The following is a 19,376-nucleotide window of genomic DNA, read 5'->3' on the forward strand; positions in this document are numbered from 1 at the left end:
ACATTTTGATGAAATGTTAGAAAGCAAATGCCGATATGGCCGACAGTGAACGACTGACAGCTCTGAAGTCCAGTGCAAGTTCTCTTATGGCACAAACATAACCTGGTCCTAGGAATGGGCTATACAGAAACAGGGGAATGCTGTGATAAAGTCATGTCATCTGAGGCAGGACAGTCGAGCATTAATGACTGTTCACTTCTATTAGAGGGACGCCAAAGCTACAACGAAACACAACTTTTCCCGTCCCTGTCTGGAGAACTCCCCGAGCCGCACTCATTGTGACTCAATTCATTCTAGCGTCACACTTCCTTTTTGGCGGTCTGCTAGTCACCTCTTGTTCTTGTCGTGCTGCTCTCTCTCACGCTCCCGGGGATCCACATAGTTTAAATTACTATAGCGGTATTCATCAGGTGAAGCGTCGCCCCAAGGAACCCCATGATCTCCATCTTGGCCACCTGTCAAAAGACAAAACGGACAAGACAATAGCAATGATTCTTCTATCGTTTCACACTTAAAGGGGTTTTCCAGGGAAATACCATTGGTAACTAGAGATGAGCGAGCGTACTCGGTTCAGGTGTTTTTGCACTCGAGCACCTCTTTTTCCGAGTAACTGACTACTCAGGCGAAAAGAGTCGGGGGGCGGCATGGTGGAGCGGGGGTAGCAGTGGGGAAAAGGGGGAGCTGTCTCTCTCTCCCCCCCACTCCCCTCTGCAACCCCCCGCTCACCTCCGGCACCCCCCGAATCTTTTCGTTCGAGTAGTCAGTTACCCGGAAAAAGTGGTGCTCGAGTGCAAAAACACCCGAACCGAGTACGCTCGCTCATCTCTATTGGTAACCCATCATCAGGATAGGCCATCAAAAGTTGATCGGCTGGGGTCCGTCGCTTCTGCTATGACCTCTGTATATTTGGAGCAGAAGCCTCCGCGCAGACCTCCCATGTAGTGGCTGGTGCTTGTAACTGCAGGCACGGCTCTCATTGAAATCAAGCGCTGGCCACTACATGGAAGGTCGGCGCAGAGGCTTCCATTCCGACCTCTGTATTTGCGGCGCTGATAGCATGCGCCCGCTCAGCTAAACGGTCGAGGTGCCGAGAGACAGACCCCAGCCGAACAACTGATGACGACAGGTCATCAATAGTATTTCCCTAGAAAACTCCTTTAAAATGTACATTTACGTAATAACTTAGGCGAGTCTCACACAGGCGTTCAGAAACTGCTGCTCGAAATCGTGGCCTATTTATTATGATTTTGCGCAGCATTTTTGAATGCAGGATACAGCATCTGACAGCACTTTTTACCGCACCCCAACATAGTGATGGGTGAGGAGGTGCAATTAAAAAGCGCTACAATAGAATAGGCAACGCTCGAAAATCACTGTGTTAGAAACTGCTTTTGAACGCAGGTCTGCGAGACCCCACTGAAATCAATGGGAGCGTACTACCGCGGTTAGCGTGACGCTCAGGATGCCGTGCTTATCGCGGTAAAAAGCAGCATGTGTGAGAATGGCCTTAATGCACGAATACTGCAATGCTGCGTCAACTCACAACAGCAACACCGCATGCAAACAGTGCAAAACAAGAACCGTGTAAATACCTCTCACTATTTACCCTTTACTGAGGAAGAGTCACTGTGTGCATACATTACTTATCCTGTATTATACTCCAGAGCTGCACTCACTATTCTGCTGGTGGAGTCACTGTGTACATACATTACTTATCCTGTACTGGATCCTGAGTTATATCCTGTATTATACTCCAGAGCTGCACTCGCTATTCTGCTGGTGGAGTCACTGTGTACATACATTCCTTATCCTGTACGGATCCTGAGTTACATCCTGTATTATACTCCAGAGCTGCACTCCCTATTCTGCTGGTGGAGTCACTGTGTACATACATTACTTATCCTGTACTGCTCCTGAGTTACATCCTGTATTATACTCCAGAGCTGCACTCCCTATTCTGCTGGTGGAGTCACTGTGTACATACATTACTTATCCTGTACTGCTCCTGAGTTACATCCTGTATTATACTCCAGAGCTGCACTCACTATTCTGCTGGTGGAGTCACTGTGTACATACATTACTTATCCTGTACTGATCCTGAGTTACATCCTGTATTATACTCCAGAGCTGCACTCACTATTCTGCTGGTGGAGTCACTGTGTACATACATTACTTATCCTGTACTGATCCTGAGTTACATCCTGTATTATACTCCAGAGCTGCACTCACTATTCTGCTGGTGGAGTCACTGTGTACATACATTACTTATCCTGTACGGATCCAGAGTTACATCCTGTATTATACCCCAGAGCTGTACTCACTATTCTGCTGGTGGAGTCACCGTGTACATACATTACTTATCCTGTACTGATCCTGAGTTACATCCTATATTATACTCCAGAGCTGTACTCACTATTCTGCTGCTGGAGTCACTGTGTACATACATTACTTATCCTGTACTGATCCTGAGTTACATCCTGTATTATACCCCAGAGCTGTACTCACTATTCTGCTGGTGGAGTCACCGTGTACATACATTACTTATCCTGTACTGCTCCTGAGTTACATCCTGTATTATACTCCAGAGCTGCACTCACTATTCTGCTGGTGGAGTCACTGAGTGCATACATTACTTATCCTGTACTGATCCTGAGTTGCATTGTGTGTTATACTCCAGAGCTGCACTCACTCTGCAAATCCCCACAGCAAGCTCTGTGCAGATACTGGGACAAACAGGGACTGCTAGTAGGAGATTTCTGCTGTGAAGTCTGCAGAATTATGAATGCAGACAAGTAGAACAACATATAGCTGTATGTGTGGACTGTGATGCGCCGACTCTGTAAGCAGAAGTAAAGGTGTCTTACTGAAGCTCCAGCTGCTGTTACTGAAGGGGTCGGATATGCTGGATCCGGAGCCGGAGGACGTGAAGCTCGGCTGAAAGCAGAGAAAGCAAACTCAGTACGGCCATCTTCACCTGCTCCTAGGATCGAGAGGGTTATACAAGGGACTCACGTAGCGGCTGTGTGTGGAACGTGAAGGGAACGGTTGGCAGGACGACATTCCGTTGCTTTGCAGCTGCAGATTGGCATCAAACACGCTACACAGCATGGCGAGGGTCTGAACGTCATGTAGATGGCAGTAATGGGCCAGCCTGTCGATAAAGAGGAGAGCGGAGCTGTGATGTGAGGAGGGCAACAAGAATGCCAACAGAAGAGGTGAGACGGGAACATACAAGGATTCCAGCAGCTGGCGGCCAAACGGGTGGCGGGCCCAGGGGGTCTCGCTGTCGGGGTCCGACTTAGGGGTGAGACATAAGTCATTAGCAGCTGCAGCCAGAGCCCAAACCTGAGAAGAGAAGACAGAGCTGCATCAAGACATACCTATGCTGCCATCTAGAGCCTCGACCGTGTACTACAGCCCTCACATGCTCTAAAAAGGGGGGTTTTGGTTTTACGACATTGTGAAATATTCTGCATCCTGCAACTAATTTCTACGTTTCCATTCAGCACAGATTTCAACATCTCTGCTTACTTTCAGTCTGCGACACTGGGGGGCTCCAGCTCCCCGCTATCTGCAAGCTAAGCAGTTCTCTGCATGCATATTACAGGAGATGATGGTGGTCATGTGATTTATCCATGTGACCGCTTCTTCCGCAAAATCCGCATTAGAGTCTGCGTCCAAATACGCATCACATGGTGCAGCTTTTGATGCAGATTTTCCGCTGCGGATCTATGGAACATCCGCTGGGGCGTTCGGCAGTTAATCTGTCCCATGTGGACATAGCCTTAGGGGTTATAGATCCTTATACCTTGCCAGAATGGATGCAATAAGCCTGTCTTGCTCTGGAGGACCTGTCCTACATTAAATGGTGTAATACTTTATTTTCCCTGCAGGGGCGCTGCGGTAAAGTTAATGATTTACTGCCAGGTTTCCCTACAGATTGCACTTGATCAGCAGGACCCTTTCTGATAAGCTTCCTGTCAGAGGACCCTTCTAAAGCCGTCCATATATACAAAGCTCTGATCAATTGCAGTGCATGCGTGTCGCTGCTCCATTCAATCTCCTCCTCACTGCAGGGGGTTCAGCGGTCCCACAATGAGCAGGAGAGGGGAACACGGGACAAAAAAAAACAGGAAGCTTTTTTAATCAATCCATCTATATCTATAGACACATACAACATAAGAACCATTGCTGGATAGCGGGATCCACGCTCAGTGTAACGCTCCCCGCTTCACATAGAGGGTGAAGCACTAAGCGTGAAGCCCACGATCCAGCGGTGAAGTCCTGTCCCTGTAAGCGCTCTGCACGAGCACCAACGACCTTAGCGGTCACATCAGCGCTCCTGCAGTCGTTTAGATGCCAGACATCTCGTGTAACAGGGACATTCAGGGTTAAGGATGACATCTGAAGGCCTTGGAGGCTCTCACCTGCACCAGATCCCTGCGGCCCACGCTGAGGGCAGCGGCGGCGTTCTTCTGGCACATCTCCTGCAGGTTGCCGCGGTTTAATCTGAATTCAAGAGAAAATACAAAAAGCAATGAGACGCTCAATGACTGCAGAGAACGGGGCCGTCTACACGGGCCGACGGTGGGGCAATCATTGGGCTGTGTGAAGGTGCCGAGTCCCATCATTTATGGCAGCAGAATGTCCGCAGCAGATATCCCGCTGTAGATCATCTGCGGAATGCCCGCTTCTAAACCCGCATCATTTGGCGCGGGTTTCATCACAAATTTCGGTGTGGAATTCCCCCCCTCATTGAGTTCCACAGCGGACACGGCGATACAATTGACAGGTCATGGATTTGGTTTTCTCATGCGTTTTGTGCAAGTTATTTCCGCAGCACATGGATGTGATTCTCAAAATATCGTCCACTTTGCTGCTACTGTAATTGCAGTGCAATTTCCATGCAGAGGGTCCGTACGGCAAGTCCACCCTGTGGGAACCCAGCCTTAGAGGCCTGTAGAGCGAGACCTGCCATCATGCAACGCAGCCAAGCTCGGCTCATATTACAGGGACACTTTGCCGTTTAAGGTCTTATTCCCGCAAACAAGTTCGATTTCGGTCGGTGAAAAGCTGGATGTTGTCATGGTGAGGCGCGGCTTACATCGGTTTTAGGTGCATTTTTGGAGTTTTTAACATGCGAGTGTTATTCAAATGTAATACATTTTACAAGTGCGTTAAGAAAGGAAGGAAGCCGATGGATACAACACGATGGATACAACGCGGCTCCTTCACGACCAGAGCCTGCCACGAGCCGCAACATTTACATTTTTCCACTGACAGCCGTAGGATGGCCGCCTTTGAGAGATGAGTTGTATTTTTAATGGTATCATTTCATATCATGTATAGAAAAAAACTTTTAAAACTTTTCAAGTGGGGAGAAATAAAAAATGATGATGCAATTGTGCCGTCTTAAGGGGATTTAGGCTTTACAGTGTTCACAGGGCAGTACAAGGGACATATGAGCATGTTTTGTGGGTGAGTGCCCCCGCCCCCCCAACGTAAATTTACATTAGGCGCTCATGAAGTGGTTACAACACCCACTGAAGTCAATGGATGCGTGACCCCCCCAAAAGGGGGGGGGGGGGGTCACACACATATACCATGCAAATGCATTCCATTTTTTAATGCACCCATTGACTATAATGGGCGATTTTGGTGCATGAAAACCATTGGTCCACTGAAAATAAAAATCCTGCCACGTCTGAAGGGCTGCATTCACTTTGACGGGTCCGAGTTGTCAGCTGCAAACTCAGATGGTCCTCGGATCTAAAACTTCTCCGTGTGAATAGACCCTTTAGCCTTTCAGAATCTCTGCTAAAGCTTTCTGGGTCAAAACTCTAAACACATCAGCAGTACAAATCGCTCCCCTGTCCTGATAGTTTGTTACAATGTATCAGTGCAGTTCACACGTATCAGTAACATTGGGGCTAGATAAAATTTGTAACAAACCCTCAGCTGCAAGAAGCATCAGGTCAGAACAAGGTTTTCAGTCTCCGAATAAGAACGTTTACATTCACTGACAGCAAGCATGGATCTTTCAACGGGCACCACAGACACAGTACTCACATGTACATTTCACCCAGGGCCTTGTGCACAGACAGTAAGCACGTGATGTCCTGGATGATGACTTTTCCGGCTGCTTTGATTGGCCGAGAGCTGGAGTCGCTGCTCTCTCTTTTGGATTTCCATCTGCGGGATTTCTAGGGGGATACAAGAGTCACATGGTTACTATACCGCCCCTCACCTATAGGGAACGCTCAGCCCCTCATCCTGGTCATTAGGTTCAGGTCGTGGACTAAACCTCTTGTATGCTGGTGGGAAGACTACAACATATAACGCTGCTGCCCCCTGGTGGATGAGGATCTGCGGCCTTCAGTCACCTATCACTGCAGGTATCAGTAGGCAGCCCTTAACCCCTTAGTGACATGGCCGGTTTTCAACCCAAGGACATGACAATTTTTAGAGGATCTTCATCTCCCTTTTTAAAAGCCATACCGATTTTATGCCGTATGACGGCTTGTGTTTTGTGTGGCAGCTCTAGTTTTTAATGTTAAGTACGTTTCTTTTGGAGGGCCGGGAGAATTCGGTTGACTGCTGTCTGTTCGCCCTCCTTGGTTGGGTAACAGGGAGGCTCTAATGCCGGCCCTGTATTACCAGATCCGGGAGGATCGTCACTGGAGACCGGTTGGTTATGGAGGTCTGCCTCCTAAGGGCACTAAGCTACATCTGGTTAGCTTGGTGCCTGCAGAGGGCTACAGCTGGTAGGAGGAGCTAACACTTTTTTTTTTTGCTTATTCTCTGCCTCCTAGTGGCAGCAGCTATAGCCGTGGTTTTAGGCCGTGTCCCCCAATGCATCAGGCGAGAAAAGGAAAGAACACTTTTGCTTTCTGTCACCATAATCGGAGACTCTTATTTTTTCGTTAATTGGGCATCTTGAGAGCTTATTGTTTGTGCAATGAATTGTCATTTTTATTACTATCATTTTGGGAAACCTGCATCTTTTTGGTCACTCCCTTGTAACATTTTGTGGGGAGCCAGGACATAATAAAAGAAACTAAATAATAAAATAAAAACATATTTGGTTTCGCTGCGTCCGTAAAAGTCCGATCTATCAAAGTAACGCACTATTTACCGCGCACGGTGAGCGTCGTCAGCAAAAAAAAAAACGAACACCAGAATTGCGCTTTAGACTTTTATTAAGCCCACACAGGGGCTTGAACTTGCAATCATCTGATCACATGTACTATATACTACAATGATCCAAGAAGTGACCTAAAGTCGGCCTCGACTGAACGGATAATCATCATCACTATATACTGCAATATTTCAGCATTGCAGTGTATAGCGATGTTTTAAGTAGGCTCCGAGCTGTCATGCTAGCCCATCGGCACCCCATGATCGCTTGGCGGTGAGTGCCAATGTGGCATGGAAAGGGCTACCCCCCCACTGACTCATTTAGGCATGCAGTCAGCTTTGACAGCGGCATCTAACGAGTTAACTACTGCAATCAGAACTAACTCCTGATTACGTCAATCACCGACGGTTGTCAGAGTGGAGCAGACGCCGCTCGAGCCCACTACATACACTCTACATGACCACCCAACGTAGATTTACTGTCAGCAGTTGTGAAGGGGTTAATGTCATGTTTGGACGCCCCTACGGCAGAGCTGGTGGCTGCAGCTCATCCATCATCCACGGCTGTCAGTAGGCGCCTTCATGATGGCCCTTCAGGGCCAATAGTAATGGCCGATGTCGGATGCATCAAGTGATCACGGGCGCCGACAACTCGAGGCAGAGGGCAGCAGAGCCAGATGGCGGAACAGGACAACGGCCGCGTCTCATGTACTAGGACAGGAGCGGGATAAGCAGACGTCCACGTCAAGCTGCCACATCCCAGATAGGTACAAACATGGAAGAACGAGCACTTACCTCATTGTCCAAAGGGGGGGGGGGGGAATAACAAAAAGTCACATCTTCATTCCACAAGATGGTGAACAATGTGGACCCAATAATTAACGCCAAGTTATTTAGTTCTGAACCCCAAACCGTGTGGTGACAGAGTACGGCCCCGAGGTGAAGAAACGGGTCACTTTAACCCCTTCAGTGCCCACTCCATTAATTTAATTCTGATAAAATCCCCAAAAATCACCCAGTGATCGTGGAGCCAGTCAGATACTTTACACACAGATCGGAGAAAAGGGATAGGATGGTGGGAGGCGAAATACGGGGCGAGAAGACGGAGAAGCGAAAGAGACAGGAAGAGGAACAGAGAAAGAAGGAGAAGAGCTAAAAGGAGAATGGGGGAGAGAAAAGAACATAAGAGAGAAGAGAGAGAGCGGCGAGAATGTAGAGGAAGAAAAGAGACAGAGAAGAGAGGAAGAAAAGAGACAGAGAAGAGAGGAAGAAAAGAGACAGAGAAGAGAGGAAGAAAAGAGACAGAGAAGAGAGGAAGAAAAGAGACAGAGAAGAGAGGAAGAAGAGAGACAGAGAAGAGAGGAAGAAGAGAGACAGAGAAGAGAGGAAGAAAAGAGACAGAGAAGAGAGGAAGAAAAGAGACAGAGAAGAGAGGAAGAAAAGAGACAGAGAAGAGAGGAAGAAAAGAGACAGAGAAGAGAGGAAGAAAAGAGACAGAGAAGAGAGGAAGAAAAGAGACAGAGAAGAAAGAGAGAAAGAAGGAGAAGAGCTAAAAAGAGAATGGGGGAGAGAAAAGAACATAAGAGAGAAGAGAGAGAGCGGCAAGAAGGTAGAGGAAGAAAAGACAGACAGAGAAGGAAGAGAGAAAGAGAGAGAAAACACGAGGGAAGAGGAAGAAACAGAGCGACAGAGAAAGAAGGGGAAGCAAGAAAGGCAGAACAGGGGAAAGAAAAGAACATATGACAGAAGAAAGAGACCCGCGAGAAGGTAGAGGAGGGAAGAGGAAGAGAGAGACAGGAAGAACAACAGAGGAAAGCGGGGAAAAGAGAAAAAGAGAACGCGAGAGTGTAGAGGAGTGAGAAGGAAGAAAGAACGACAGTAAAACACGAACCAGAGCCGAAAAGATGGATGGAGCGTTACACGGGTGCTCCATAGACCTAGCACCGAGCCAAGGGGACAGCAGGAAGCACAAAGCCCAAGCCACGCCAGACGGACATTCTCCACATGTACAGATTCTGCCAGTCAGAATGGGGTGCGTTATAACTGGGAGACTTCGAGAAGAAGGAAAACCTACCCTCTGTAGGACGCACTCCGAGGTCGTCTGATCACCTCTTAAAGGGGTCATCCCAAAACGGACTTCTGGCTTGTGCTTCATTTTTTACATAAGCCCTGATTAAATGAATGGAGATGTACCGCACATGCTCGACCTCTGCTCCATTCAATCTCCTTCTCACTGCAGGGGCTGCTTCTCCTTCTCATATGGGACCCCACTTCTCACGATCGGTGGAGGTCTCAGAGGGGAGACCCGCATTGATTAGACTTTTATCACCTCTCCTTATGGATAGGTGCTAAAGGTCAATTTTGGGATAACCCCTTTAAAAACTTTGTTTAATCCTGCATAACTTTGTAAAAAGTTTGCATGCCTTATTTTGAGCTGATGTTAACTCTTATTCTCCAGTCACATCAAGAGCTGCAAACCAATGGAAACCACCAGCAAGCTGCTGACAGGCAGACATGACTACGCTTTGCACCCGCTGCATAATAAGCAGTTCTCATAGGCTGGAATGGGTCTGTGTGCGGTCCGTGACATTCTGATAGCACATGGACATACAGTCATACTGTATATTAGGGTGGCCCAAAAAACTCAACTATCAACGACAAAGCAAGACACCTTCCAATGGGTTTCCTTTGAACAAACCTTTATTTGGGGCAGTTTCAGGTTTTTCTGTCTATGGCAAGGTTGTGCTCAAAGACCATGAACTTTCACTGAAACGTGTCTCTTGTGCCATTCAGTACGGCATCAACACGCCAAAGTAGGCCCCTGCCCACGGCCGAGGCGGAATATCGCTAGCAATATTCCGCCACGGGGGAGGAGTGGGAGCGCTGTCCGGTCTATGAGGTGAGCCTATCTGATAGATAAGCTCACCGCGGAGAATTGCAGCAATCGCAGCATGCCGCGACTTAAATCCTGCGAGCGGAAATTTCAATACTTAATGCTTTAAAGTATACAGTAGTGGTTGATTTGCAAAAGCGAACTGTTAATATTAAAGGGGTTGTCCCGCGGCAGCAAGTGGGTCTATACACTTCTGTATGGCCATATTAATGCACTTTGTAATGTACATCGTGCATTAAATATGAGCCATACAGAAGTTATTCACTCACTTGTCTCCGTCCTCGCGCTGTCTTTGCGTCCCCGTCGCCATGGTGCCGTCTAATTTCTTCCTCAGCAGTCTGTTTTAGACGCGCTTGCGCAGACTGTCCTCTCCCCGCTGTGAACGAGCCGCTCCAGCGTGCCCGCGCAATACAGCTCGTCTGCGCATGCGCAGACGAGCTATCACTGCACGGGAGCGGCGTTTCATTCATTACAAGTGCACGCCTCCACCGATGACATCAGTCACCTGCTCACGTGACCGGCGTCTCGGGAGCGCGCATAATCTACATCAGCTTTGAGCGCCATCTTGCAGCTGGAATACCCTAACCTTACTATTAGCAGATGCGACAAATTGGGACGGTGTCTTACTGTATAGCTGCCATATCTCTATGGGCCACCCTACTGTACATAGTAGAACTGGTACTTGCAAGTTCTCCCCTAGAAGAGATGCATAGTCTTAACAGACACTGAACCAGCAGGGGGTGAAGCCCTCCTACACAGACACTGAACCAGCAGGGGGTGAAGCCCTCCTACACAGACACTGAACCAGCAGGGGGTGAAGCCCTCCTACACAGACACTGAACCAGCAGGGGGTGAAGCCCTCCTACACAGACACCTCTCCATGTAACGCTCAGAGTGGTAACAGAGTCCGGATTTTTCCTTCTTCTCGGGGTCCCTGTCAAACAACAGAGGTGAGTGGGAAAGATCGGTGGTTACTTAGCAGAGGGCACTGTACCGGGAAGTCGTTAATCACTTGGATGGACCAGCGCCGGCGAGCAGACAGCGGGGGCGTCTGCGTATTAAGAAGAGGAGGAGAGATGGAAAGTGAGAAGGATAAAATAGAAAAAAAAAAAAGTCATCAGGCAAATAGGTAGAAATTGTCTGAACGGCCACCGAAATGTACTTTAACCTCTTCAGTCCCATCACGGCACAAAAAAGATGAAGCTTTCAACTTGGACGATCAGTAGATGGGAATCGCTCAAGCAACAATTCCACAATATAGTCATTTTTGGCTGCCTTCAATCCCTAGATGTTCCCAGCTGCCCTGCAAACCCTAAAATAGTCAGATCTGTAGGGTAACTGTGCCTGAAGGGGGCGATGCCGATCACAGGATACTCAGGAAATGCAATTTAAGCTTTCCTCTAAGATGGCGTGTGACTTTATACAGCAGTTCCCAATCGCCATGTTGGGTGGGCAGGGGGTGAGTAATGCACTGGGCATGTCAGCTGGAGGGTGAGGGGATGCAGATGTGATACGCAGCCAGTCATGCACCATTCACAGCCACGCAGCATGCTGCGGTGGATACAGCTCACTGGCCGGGAGGATCACAGTGCACCTCGCCTGAAGGTTACTTTGGGCCTCTTTCACACGGGCGACAGCGAGAAAAATCGCAGCGATACCGCAGCTGTGTCCTGTGCGAATCAGTGTGTTTTGTCGCAGCAATATCTTGATTTTGTAGCGCTCTTTTGTGGGGCTTGAAATATAAGCCCTACCCCACAAATAAGCCCTAGGTACGTTTAAAAAAAACACAAAAACAATACGCTACCCAACAGGCGCTGTCCGCTCCGCCACACTATTCCTCCGGCAGTTTCACGGCACTTGTTTGTAGTCTTCAGCTGCTGCTTCCTGGTCAGGGGGTTCAAAAATCCCGCCTCCAGGAAGCGCTGGCTCTGATTGGTTCTTGAGCGCTGCGGTGCAATCACTGTAGCGCTTGATGGACCAATACAGCCATTGCACTGAATGGCTGTAATTGGTTCATAGAATGTGGTTGGCTGATGCACGGCGCCGTGCATCAACCAATCACTGCAACGCTCTATGAACCAATTACAGCCATTCAGTGCAATGGCTGTATTGGTCCATCAAGCGCTACAGTGATTGCACCGCAGCGCTCAAGAACCAATCAATCAGAGCCAGCGCTTCCTGGAGGCGGGATTTTTGAACCCCCTGACCAGGAAGCAGCAGCTGAAGACTACAAACAAGTGCAGCGAAACTGCCGGAGGAGAAGTGCGGCGGAGCGAACAGCGCCTGTTTGGTAATGTATGGGCTTCACATGCATGCGATTTGTAGCGCTGTCGTATTGCGAGAAAATCTTGCGATTTTGTCGCCCATGTGAAAGCGGCCTTAATGTAATGAAGGAGGGGGAGGGTGAAGCCTTTATCACATCCTACTTGGCCGCCCATAAGGAATACTCTACTGATAAGACTGGCAGCTCATACCCTCTCCTTATAGTAGAAAGAGCTGATGGACACTTGTTCCTTCTCGCTCCGCGTCGGACTGCCACTGTATATCCGCAAGTTCCCTTGAGCCTCTGTACGGATTTTCATGGGGGCAATCACCCCGCTGTGATAGGCGGATAGGGCGGAGAGAGACCTAGAAAAGAACCAAAGATCACATATCAGTAGAAAGACAAAGGCTTGTGTATATATACACACACAAGGTCAGAGGGTTCAAGTAAGGGCCGGAGGATCCTACGGGGGCCCAAACTGCAATAGGGCCCATGAGGCCCAACCCACTTCCTGCAAGGGTGCGAGACTTAGGGTTAGTCCATAAAATATGCATTAGTCATTACGGATGATGCAACCCCCTGTATGAAAGAGTCCATTCAGTCATCACTGAGGCTGGGTTCACATGCATCGCTTGTGCCTCGCTAGAGTCTCCCCACTGCAGTCCGGTGCGGCGGAGGTCCGGATGTCATTTCGGTGCACCTTCTGCATCAGTCTGTCATCCAAAGCTGGACAGAAAAAACACTGAATGCAACATTTTTCTGTCTGGCATCAAAACTGATGTGCCGGATGCCATGAGCTGTCCTATAGAAGCCTGTTGGATCACTTCTAGCACAAGTTCCCCTCCAGCGTTTGGCTACAATGTCGTACATACGGGAACCTGGCCGAAGGGACCGACTGCGACGCCACACAGTGTAGAGTGCTAGGGTAGGTAAAGGTGGTTCTCTACAGGCCGAGGAAGATTACCAACCCTCCACTGACCAAATATATCATTCCCAGGACAAAAGTCCCCAAAAAGTGCCAATACAGGGCGACGATCATAGTCACACTGCACTGATATGCATTCCCTTATTGATCTATAGGGCCAAGTACAAACCTTGCCGTCTACGGAAAACGGAGCGACCGTTGAACTCTACGATTTCCTTGCGCTCACACTGATTTATTATTTTCCCACGATTCAATGAAGGCGCTGAAATCACACTACTCTAGCGCCATCGTGTGGTTAGAAAAGGGATTACAGTTAAGATGGTAAACAAACAAACAAAAAAAAACTTCAAAAATGTCTTCCGCAGAAACAGTACATAAATATTGGGGCCGTTTAACCCTTCTATCACCAAAATAGTTTGGAGTCTTGATAATCAGAATAAAATTTCACCTACCAGAATGTTGAATAGTAAAGATAATTTTTGATTTTGACTTTAAGTGTATCCAGACATTCTATTTCTTATAAGACAGAAAGTTTCTTAATTCTTCACAATTGGAGCGGTTCTATTTTTATTTTGTAGATCTTATTTAACCCATTTTCACCTCAAGGAAGCGGAGACTTTGTGATCTGCTGCGGAAGCCAGCTGGCCTCCTGCTGCAATAGTGGGCATCAGTGAGAACACCGATCCCTGCTGTTAAGCCCTTACATGCTGCAATCAATGTCGGTTGTGGCATGTAAAGGGATGACAAAAAGGGCGCTCCCCCTGTGACGTCATTGGCCCTCCGCCACGTCATCAGGTCGATGGATTGCTATGGGCAAGTAGACGCCAGACCAGATCTGCCATGGTCTGCGATTGCTACAATTAGCAATAGTGCATTGCAGTACAGAAGTATTGCAATATATTATCAGAATGATTATAGCATCACAGATTCAGCTCCAGATTTGCCACGGCCTGTGATCAACAGGATTAGTAATAATGCACTGAAGTACAGAAGTACTGCAATGTATTATCAGTGCAATCATAGCATCGCAGGTTCAAGTCTCCTGCAGGGACATAAAAAAAACAAACAAAACATATAGAAGAAAAAAAAATTTTCATTTGAAAAAAAAAAATTAATTAATTAAAGTAGCGCCCGTCTGGTATCGCTGTATCTGTAGTACAATAAATGGACCACTTATTATCCTGCACTGCAAACGCAATAAAATAATCAGAAACAAGCGCAGGAGAGGAGGTGGCGATACGGCGCCGCTGCCAACGAGGGTCCAGTCTGGGAGAATAGAAGAGGACTTTTTTCTAGGATAAACACGTTTCTGCGTTGGATCGGCCCCTTCTTCAGACCACTTAGGCCTCCTGTCCACGGGCGATTCTGCATTGCGTTATCTGCGGTGATAATCCGCATGTGGGTAACGCAATCAAAGCTTTCCACAGGATAACTATGGAAAGCGCGATGTACACGAGCGGAATCCACCGTGATTTTCCGCTCGCATATAAAAATCGCGGCATGCCGTGTTGAACCCATCATAATGATGGGTTCATTGTGGTGACGTTAGTCTTCTCCCGTGGTGTTAAAACGCAACGCCCGTGGACAGGCGGCCTTAGAAAGCAATGACCGCTCATTTAAGAGGTCCGGAAGCACGTGGGATTCCCCGGGCGCCTGACATCATCAAGCCCAGCGTGCGGGATCGGTTCAGAGAGCAAGAATAATATAAAACTGAGAACAGGTGCGATTCTAAGAGTACAGCCGCCTCAGACCGGGCCGCCTCAGACCGGGCCGCCTCAGAGGTGACACAAGGATATAAGGATCTCATGCAGAAACTGTACATATAAAGAGTATTAGCGAATATTAAAATTAATGTTAAAAACAAACCGCATTAAAGTCAGCATGTATAATAAAACAACGTATACTGAAGTATAATTTATTAATTACCGGTATTTTTGCACAATAACCAACACTTCATATAATAATAATTGGCTCGTATAATCAGGGGCGTAAATAATAAGATAATGGTCTGCTGAAATACTGCAAGAAAGAGAAATGATATAATACACACATGTAATTATTTGGAATTTATAGCACCAGCAATGCATCATGCAGCTCTGCTACATGCACGTGACACACACCACACACAGCTCTGCTACATGCACGTGACACACACCACACACAGCTCTGCTACATGCACGTGACACACACCACACACAGCTCTGCTACATGCACGTGACACACACCACACACAGCTCTGCTACATGCACGTGACACACACCACACACAGCTCTGCTACATGCACGTGACACACACCACACACAGCTCTGCTACATGCACGTGACACACACCACACACAGCTCTGCTACATGCACGTACCAATATATATATATATATATATATATATATATATATATATATATATAAATATATATAAGGACTGGATGAAATATACATACAAAAGATATATATTTATATAAAAAATAAGATATAAGACTATTAAAACTATACAATTAGGAAATAAAAAAGTGTCCAGTTTGTAAATGCAATATGCTCCAGCGCTGGCGAAGTCTCTGACACATCTGCAGGGATTTGTTCAATAGGAACAATATTAAAAAATGAATGAGACCTACACATTTCCGCCAGACGTCTAGATCCGCTATGAAGGGGAAACCTAGCAGCAATGTAAGATCTCGGTTTGTTCATACCTCCGTGTATAGTCTGAATGGTCGGCCTCAGGGACTGTAGATTGCCGGAACACTGCAGTGTATTCTGTAACTAAACCCAGCGTTCAGAACTGATTTCATGGCGAGTCACGAGTCACCAGGGACCTACAGGTATCTGAGATTCTATTGTCTTCACTGCGAATGTTGGTGGAAGCGCCGGCCGCCGCAGTGGAGGTTTTTTTTTGTTTTGTTTTTTTTTTAAGTCCTGCTTTACCTTTGAATCTGCGGCCTGCTACGATTTTTTTCTGGACCAAAGGCCCGCAAATCAAGTCCACATGCTTTACTCGATTTGCGGACGCTCCTGTATCCCTATGGGTGGCTTGATCTGCGGATCTTCTGCGCGGGGGACCTGCGCAGATTCCACAAATCAGATCCGCCCGTGGACACTGGGCCATACTGCTGAAGATAAAAGGTCTCTGGGCAGAGCCCATGCATGGATCACGAGATAAAGTGGTCTACTGCCATGAAGCCTTTACTATGAGCCATGCTGGAATGGAGAGCCCTTCCATCTGCTGTCAGAGGATCCCTACTAGATGTCAAGTATCACTACTAGATGTCAAGTATCACTACTAGATGTCAAGTATCCCTACTAGATGTCAAGTATCCCTACTAGATGTAAAGTATCCCTACTAGATGTAAAGTATCCCTACTAGATGTAAAGTATCCCTACTAGATGTAAAGTATCCCTACTAGATGTAAAGTATCCCTACTAGATGTAAAGTATCCCTACTAGATGTAAAGTATCCCTACTAGATGTAAAGTATCCCTACTAGATGTAAAGTATCCCTACTAGATGTAAAGTATCCCTACTAGATGTAAAGTATCCCTACTAGATGTAAAGTATCCCTACTAGATGTAAAGTATCCCTACTAGATGTAAAGTATCCCTACTAGATGTAAAGTATCCCTACTAGATGTAAAGTATCCCTACTAGATGTAAAGTATCCCTACTAGATGTAAAGTATCCCTACTAGATGTAAAGTATCCCTACTAGATGTAAAGTATCCCTACTAGATGTAAAGTATCCCTACTAGATGTAAAGTATCCCTACTAGATGTAAAGTATCCCTACTAGATGTAAAGTATCCCTACTAGATGTAAAGTATCCCTACTAGATGTAAAGTATCCCTACTAGATGTAAAGTATCCCTACTAGATGTAAAGTATCCCTACTAGATGTAAAGTATCCCTACTAGATGTAAAGTATCCCTACTAGATGTAAAGTATCCCTACTAGATGTAAAGTATCCCTACTAGATGTAAAGTATCACTACTAGATGTAAAGTATCACTACTAGATGTCACTTGCAAGGATACCCATCCCTGAATCAATGGAGTAGGATCCCTTCAGTAAGAATGAAGCCGAGTCTCAGATGTCTGCAGGTTTAAGGCTATGAAATGCGATAAATTACTATGGGAACGTAAAGCAGAAATAACTGGACGCCCGGCGGTGGAAGGAGATCGTTGTGGATTTTGGAGAAGTGGTAAAACAGACAATGCCAGATCTTTAACAGTGAGGAACGGGGATTCTTGTTGATTCAATAGCCCAAACAATCAGAGTCGTATTTGGACTTAAGGAGTGACAGCGGATAAGATCACAGCGGGAAATGAAAATCCCTGTCAGACAGACAAAAGTATCGAAGTCCAACTGCCTTTGTGAAGCCTTCGATATGTCACACATATTATATATATTCTATTCTCTTATGGTATCTCATTACACCAAAGATTATACAAACCATTTATTATTATTATTTTTATATTATTTTTAGATGACCGGGTATACAGGCAGGTAGGAACTATTAGGGGTTGATCCAGGGAACAGTCTGATTGCCATTAGAGAGTCGGGAAGGAATTTTTCCCCCAAAAGGGCTAATTGGCTTCTGCCCTTGGGGTTTTTTGCCTTCCTCTGGATCAACACAGGAGGATAGACAGGCTGGACTAGATGGACATTGTCTTCATTCAGCCTTACATACTATGTTACTATGTAATGAACACTTACAGTCCAATCACTGAAAGAATAAAAAGAATAAAAAGTTGCAGATCTCAGAATATGGAGACATAAAGCAACTTTTATTTTAAAAAAAAAGACTTTTTTAAAATAGAAAAATATTGAAACCCTTCATCCCTTTTGGCATCGGCGTAGCTCTACTGACCCGCAGAACAAGCTCATGTGTCCCTTGTTCTGCCCTGTGAACTCTGTAAAGCCTTAGATGGCACAATTGCATCATCATTTTTTATTTCTCCCCACTTGAAAAGTTTTACGTTTTTTTGTTTTTGTTTTTTTTCTATACATGATATGAAATGATACCATTAAAAATACAACTCGTCCTACAGCAGTCAGTGGAAAAATGTAAATATTGCGGCTCGTGGAAGGCGGGGACGAAAATGTAAAAAAATGCTAAATCTCTGGTCGTGAAGGAGCCGTGTTGTATCCATCGTGTTGTATCCATCGTGTTGTATCCATCGGCTTCCTTCCTTTCTTAACGCACTTGTAAAATGTATTACATTTGAATAACACTTGCATGTTAAAAACTCAAAAAATGCACCTAAAACCGATGTAAGCCGCGCGCCTCACCATGACCACATCCAGCTTTTTACCGACCGAAATCAAACTTGTTCGCGGGAATAAGACCTTAAACGGCAAAGTGTCCCTGTAATATGAGCCGAGCTTGGCTGCGTTGCATAATGGCAGGTCTCGCCCTTCAGGCCTCCAAGGCCTCATGTCCACGGGGAAAATCAGGCCCGCTACGGCCTTACATACTATGTTACTATGTTATTAGACACTTGTGTAACCTCTGAAAACCAGATGATTGATTCAGTGACGGCCGTACTCTTAGAATCGGACCTGTTTTCAGTTTTATATTATTCTTGGTCTATGAACCGATCTCACACGCTGGGCTTGGTGACATCAGACGCCCGGGGAATCCCACGCGCTTCTGAACCTTTTACATAAGCCATTATGTGGCGGAGGCCCGCAGAGGACTCCTGCAATGAGCCCAGCTGGTCATCCTGCATACCTGGCTTCTCAGTATTGTGGATGACTGCGGCGGCTCGCCGTCAGTCATGTGTAGTACAGTCTTTTCTTTTCAATGTTTCTATTTCCTGCGCCGTCACTAAGCGATGTTGCGGGTACCTACAGCCCAATGGAGGCCGTTCACGTGGCGTCTGCGGTAAAATAAAGCATACTGCGATTTTTCTTTCCCTCGCAGAATACACAATTTGTATCTGCGAGGAAAAAAAGGCGATTTCAATGCCAGCGTTTTACCGCAGACGCCGATCGTGGATGCCACAATTGGAATGTGTTTGTGTAAGATTCCCCCTCACTCTAATCCAGTTTTCTTCCATACTGGATCCTTGCTGGCAGCAGCGCCGTATCGCCTCCTCCTTTCCCTGCTTGTCTCAAGTGCCCGAGGTCGGCTCGCCCGTTCTCCTTGGTTGGGCTGCAGCTGCTCTACTGG

The 19,376-nt window shown here is 46.7% G+C and overlaps 1 protein-coding gene across 2 annotated transcripts in view; it reads right to left on the reverse strand.

The window, feature by feature from the left end:
* WDR59 (WD repeat domain 59) overlaps window positions 1-19,376 on the reverse strand; it is a 56,542-nt gene that overhangs the window by 8,958 nt on the left and 28,208 nt on the right. Inside the window, exons 18-24 of one of the 2 annotated variants that reach the window (XM_066584199.1) lie at window positions 12,505-12,658; window positions 6,070-6,203; window positions 4,428-4,509; window positions 3,233-3,345; window positions 3,013-3,151; window positions 2,865-2,934; window positions 332-455 (exon numbers count right to left, since the gene is read on the reverse strand). In XM_066584199.1, coding sequence (XP_066440296.1) covers window positions 332-455; window positions 2,865-2,934; window positions 3,013-3,151; window positions 3,233-3,345; window positions 4,428-4,509; window positions 6,070-6,203; window positions 12,505-12,658 — 816 coding nt within the window. Of the gene's footprint in view, window positions 1-331; window positions 456-2,864; window positions 2,935-3,012; window positions 3,346-4,427; window positions 4,510-6,069; window positions 6,204-12,504; window positions 12,659-19,376 lie in introns of both variants that reach the window. The other variant, XM_066584198.1, reaches the window with a different exon arrangement.

The sequence above is a fragment of the Eleutherodactylus coqui genome, chromosome 11 (genome assembly GCF_035609145.1).
Source record: "Eleutherodactylus coqui strain aEleCoq1 chromosome 11, aEleCoq1.hap1, whole genome shotgun sequence".
Lineage (NCBI taxonomy): Eukaryota > Metazoa > Chordata > Amphibia > Anura > Eleutherodactylidae > Eleutherodactylus > Eleutherodactylus coqui.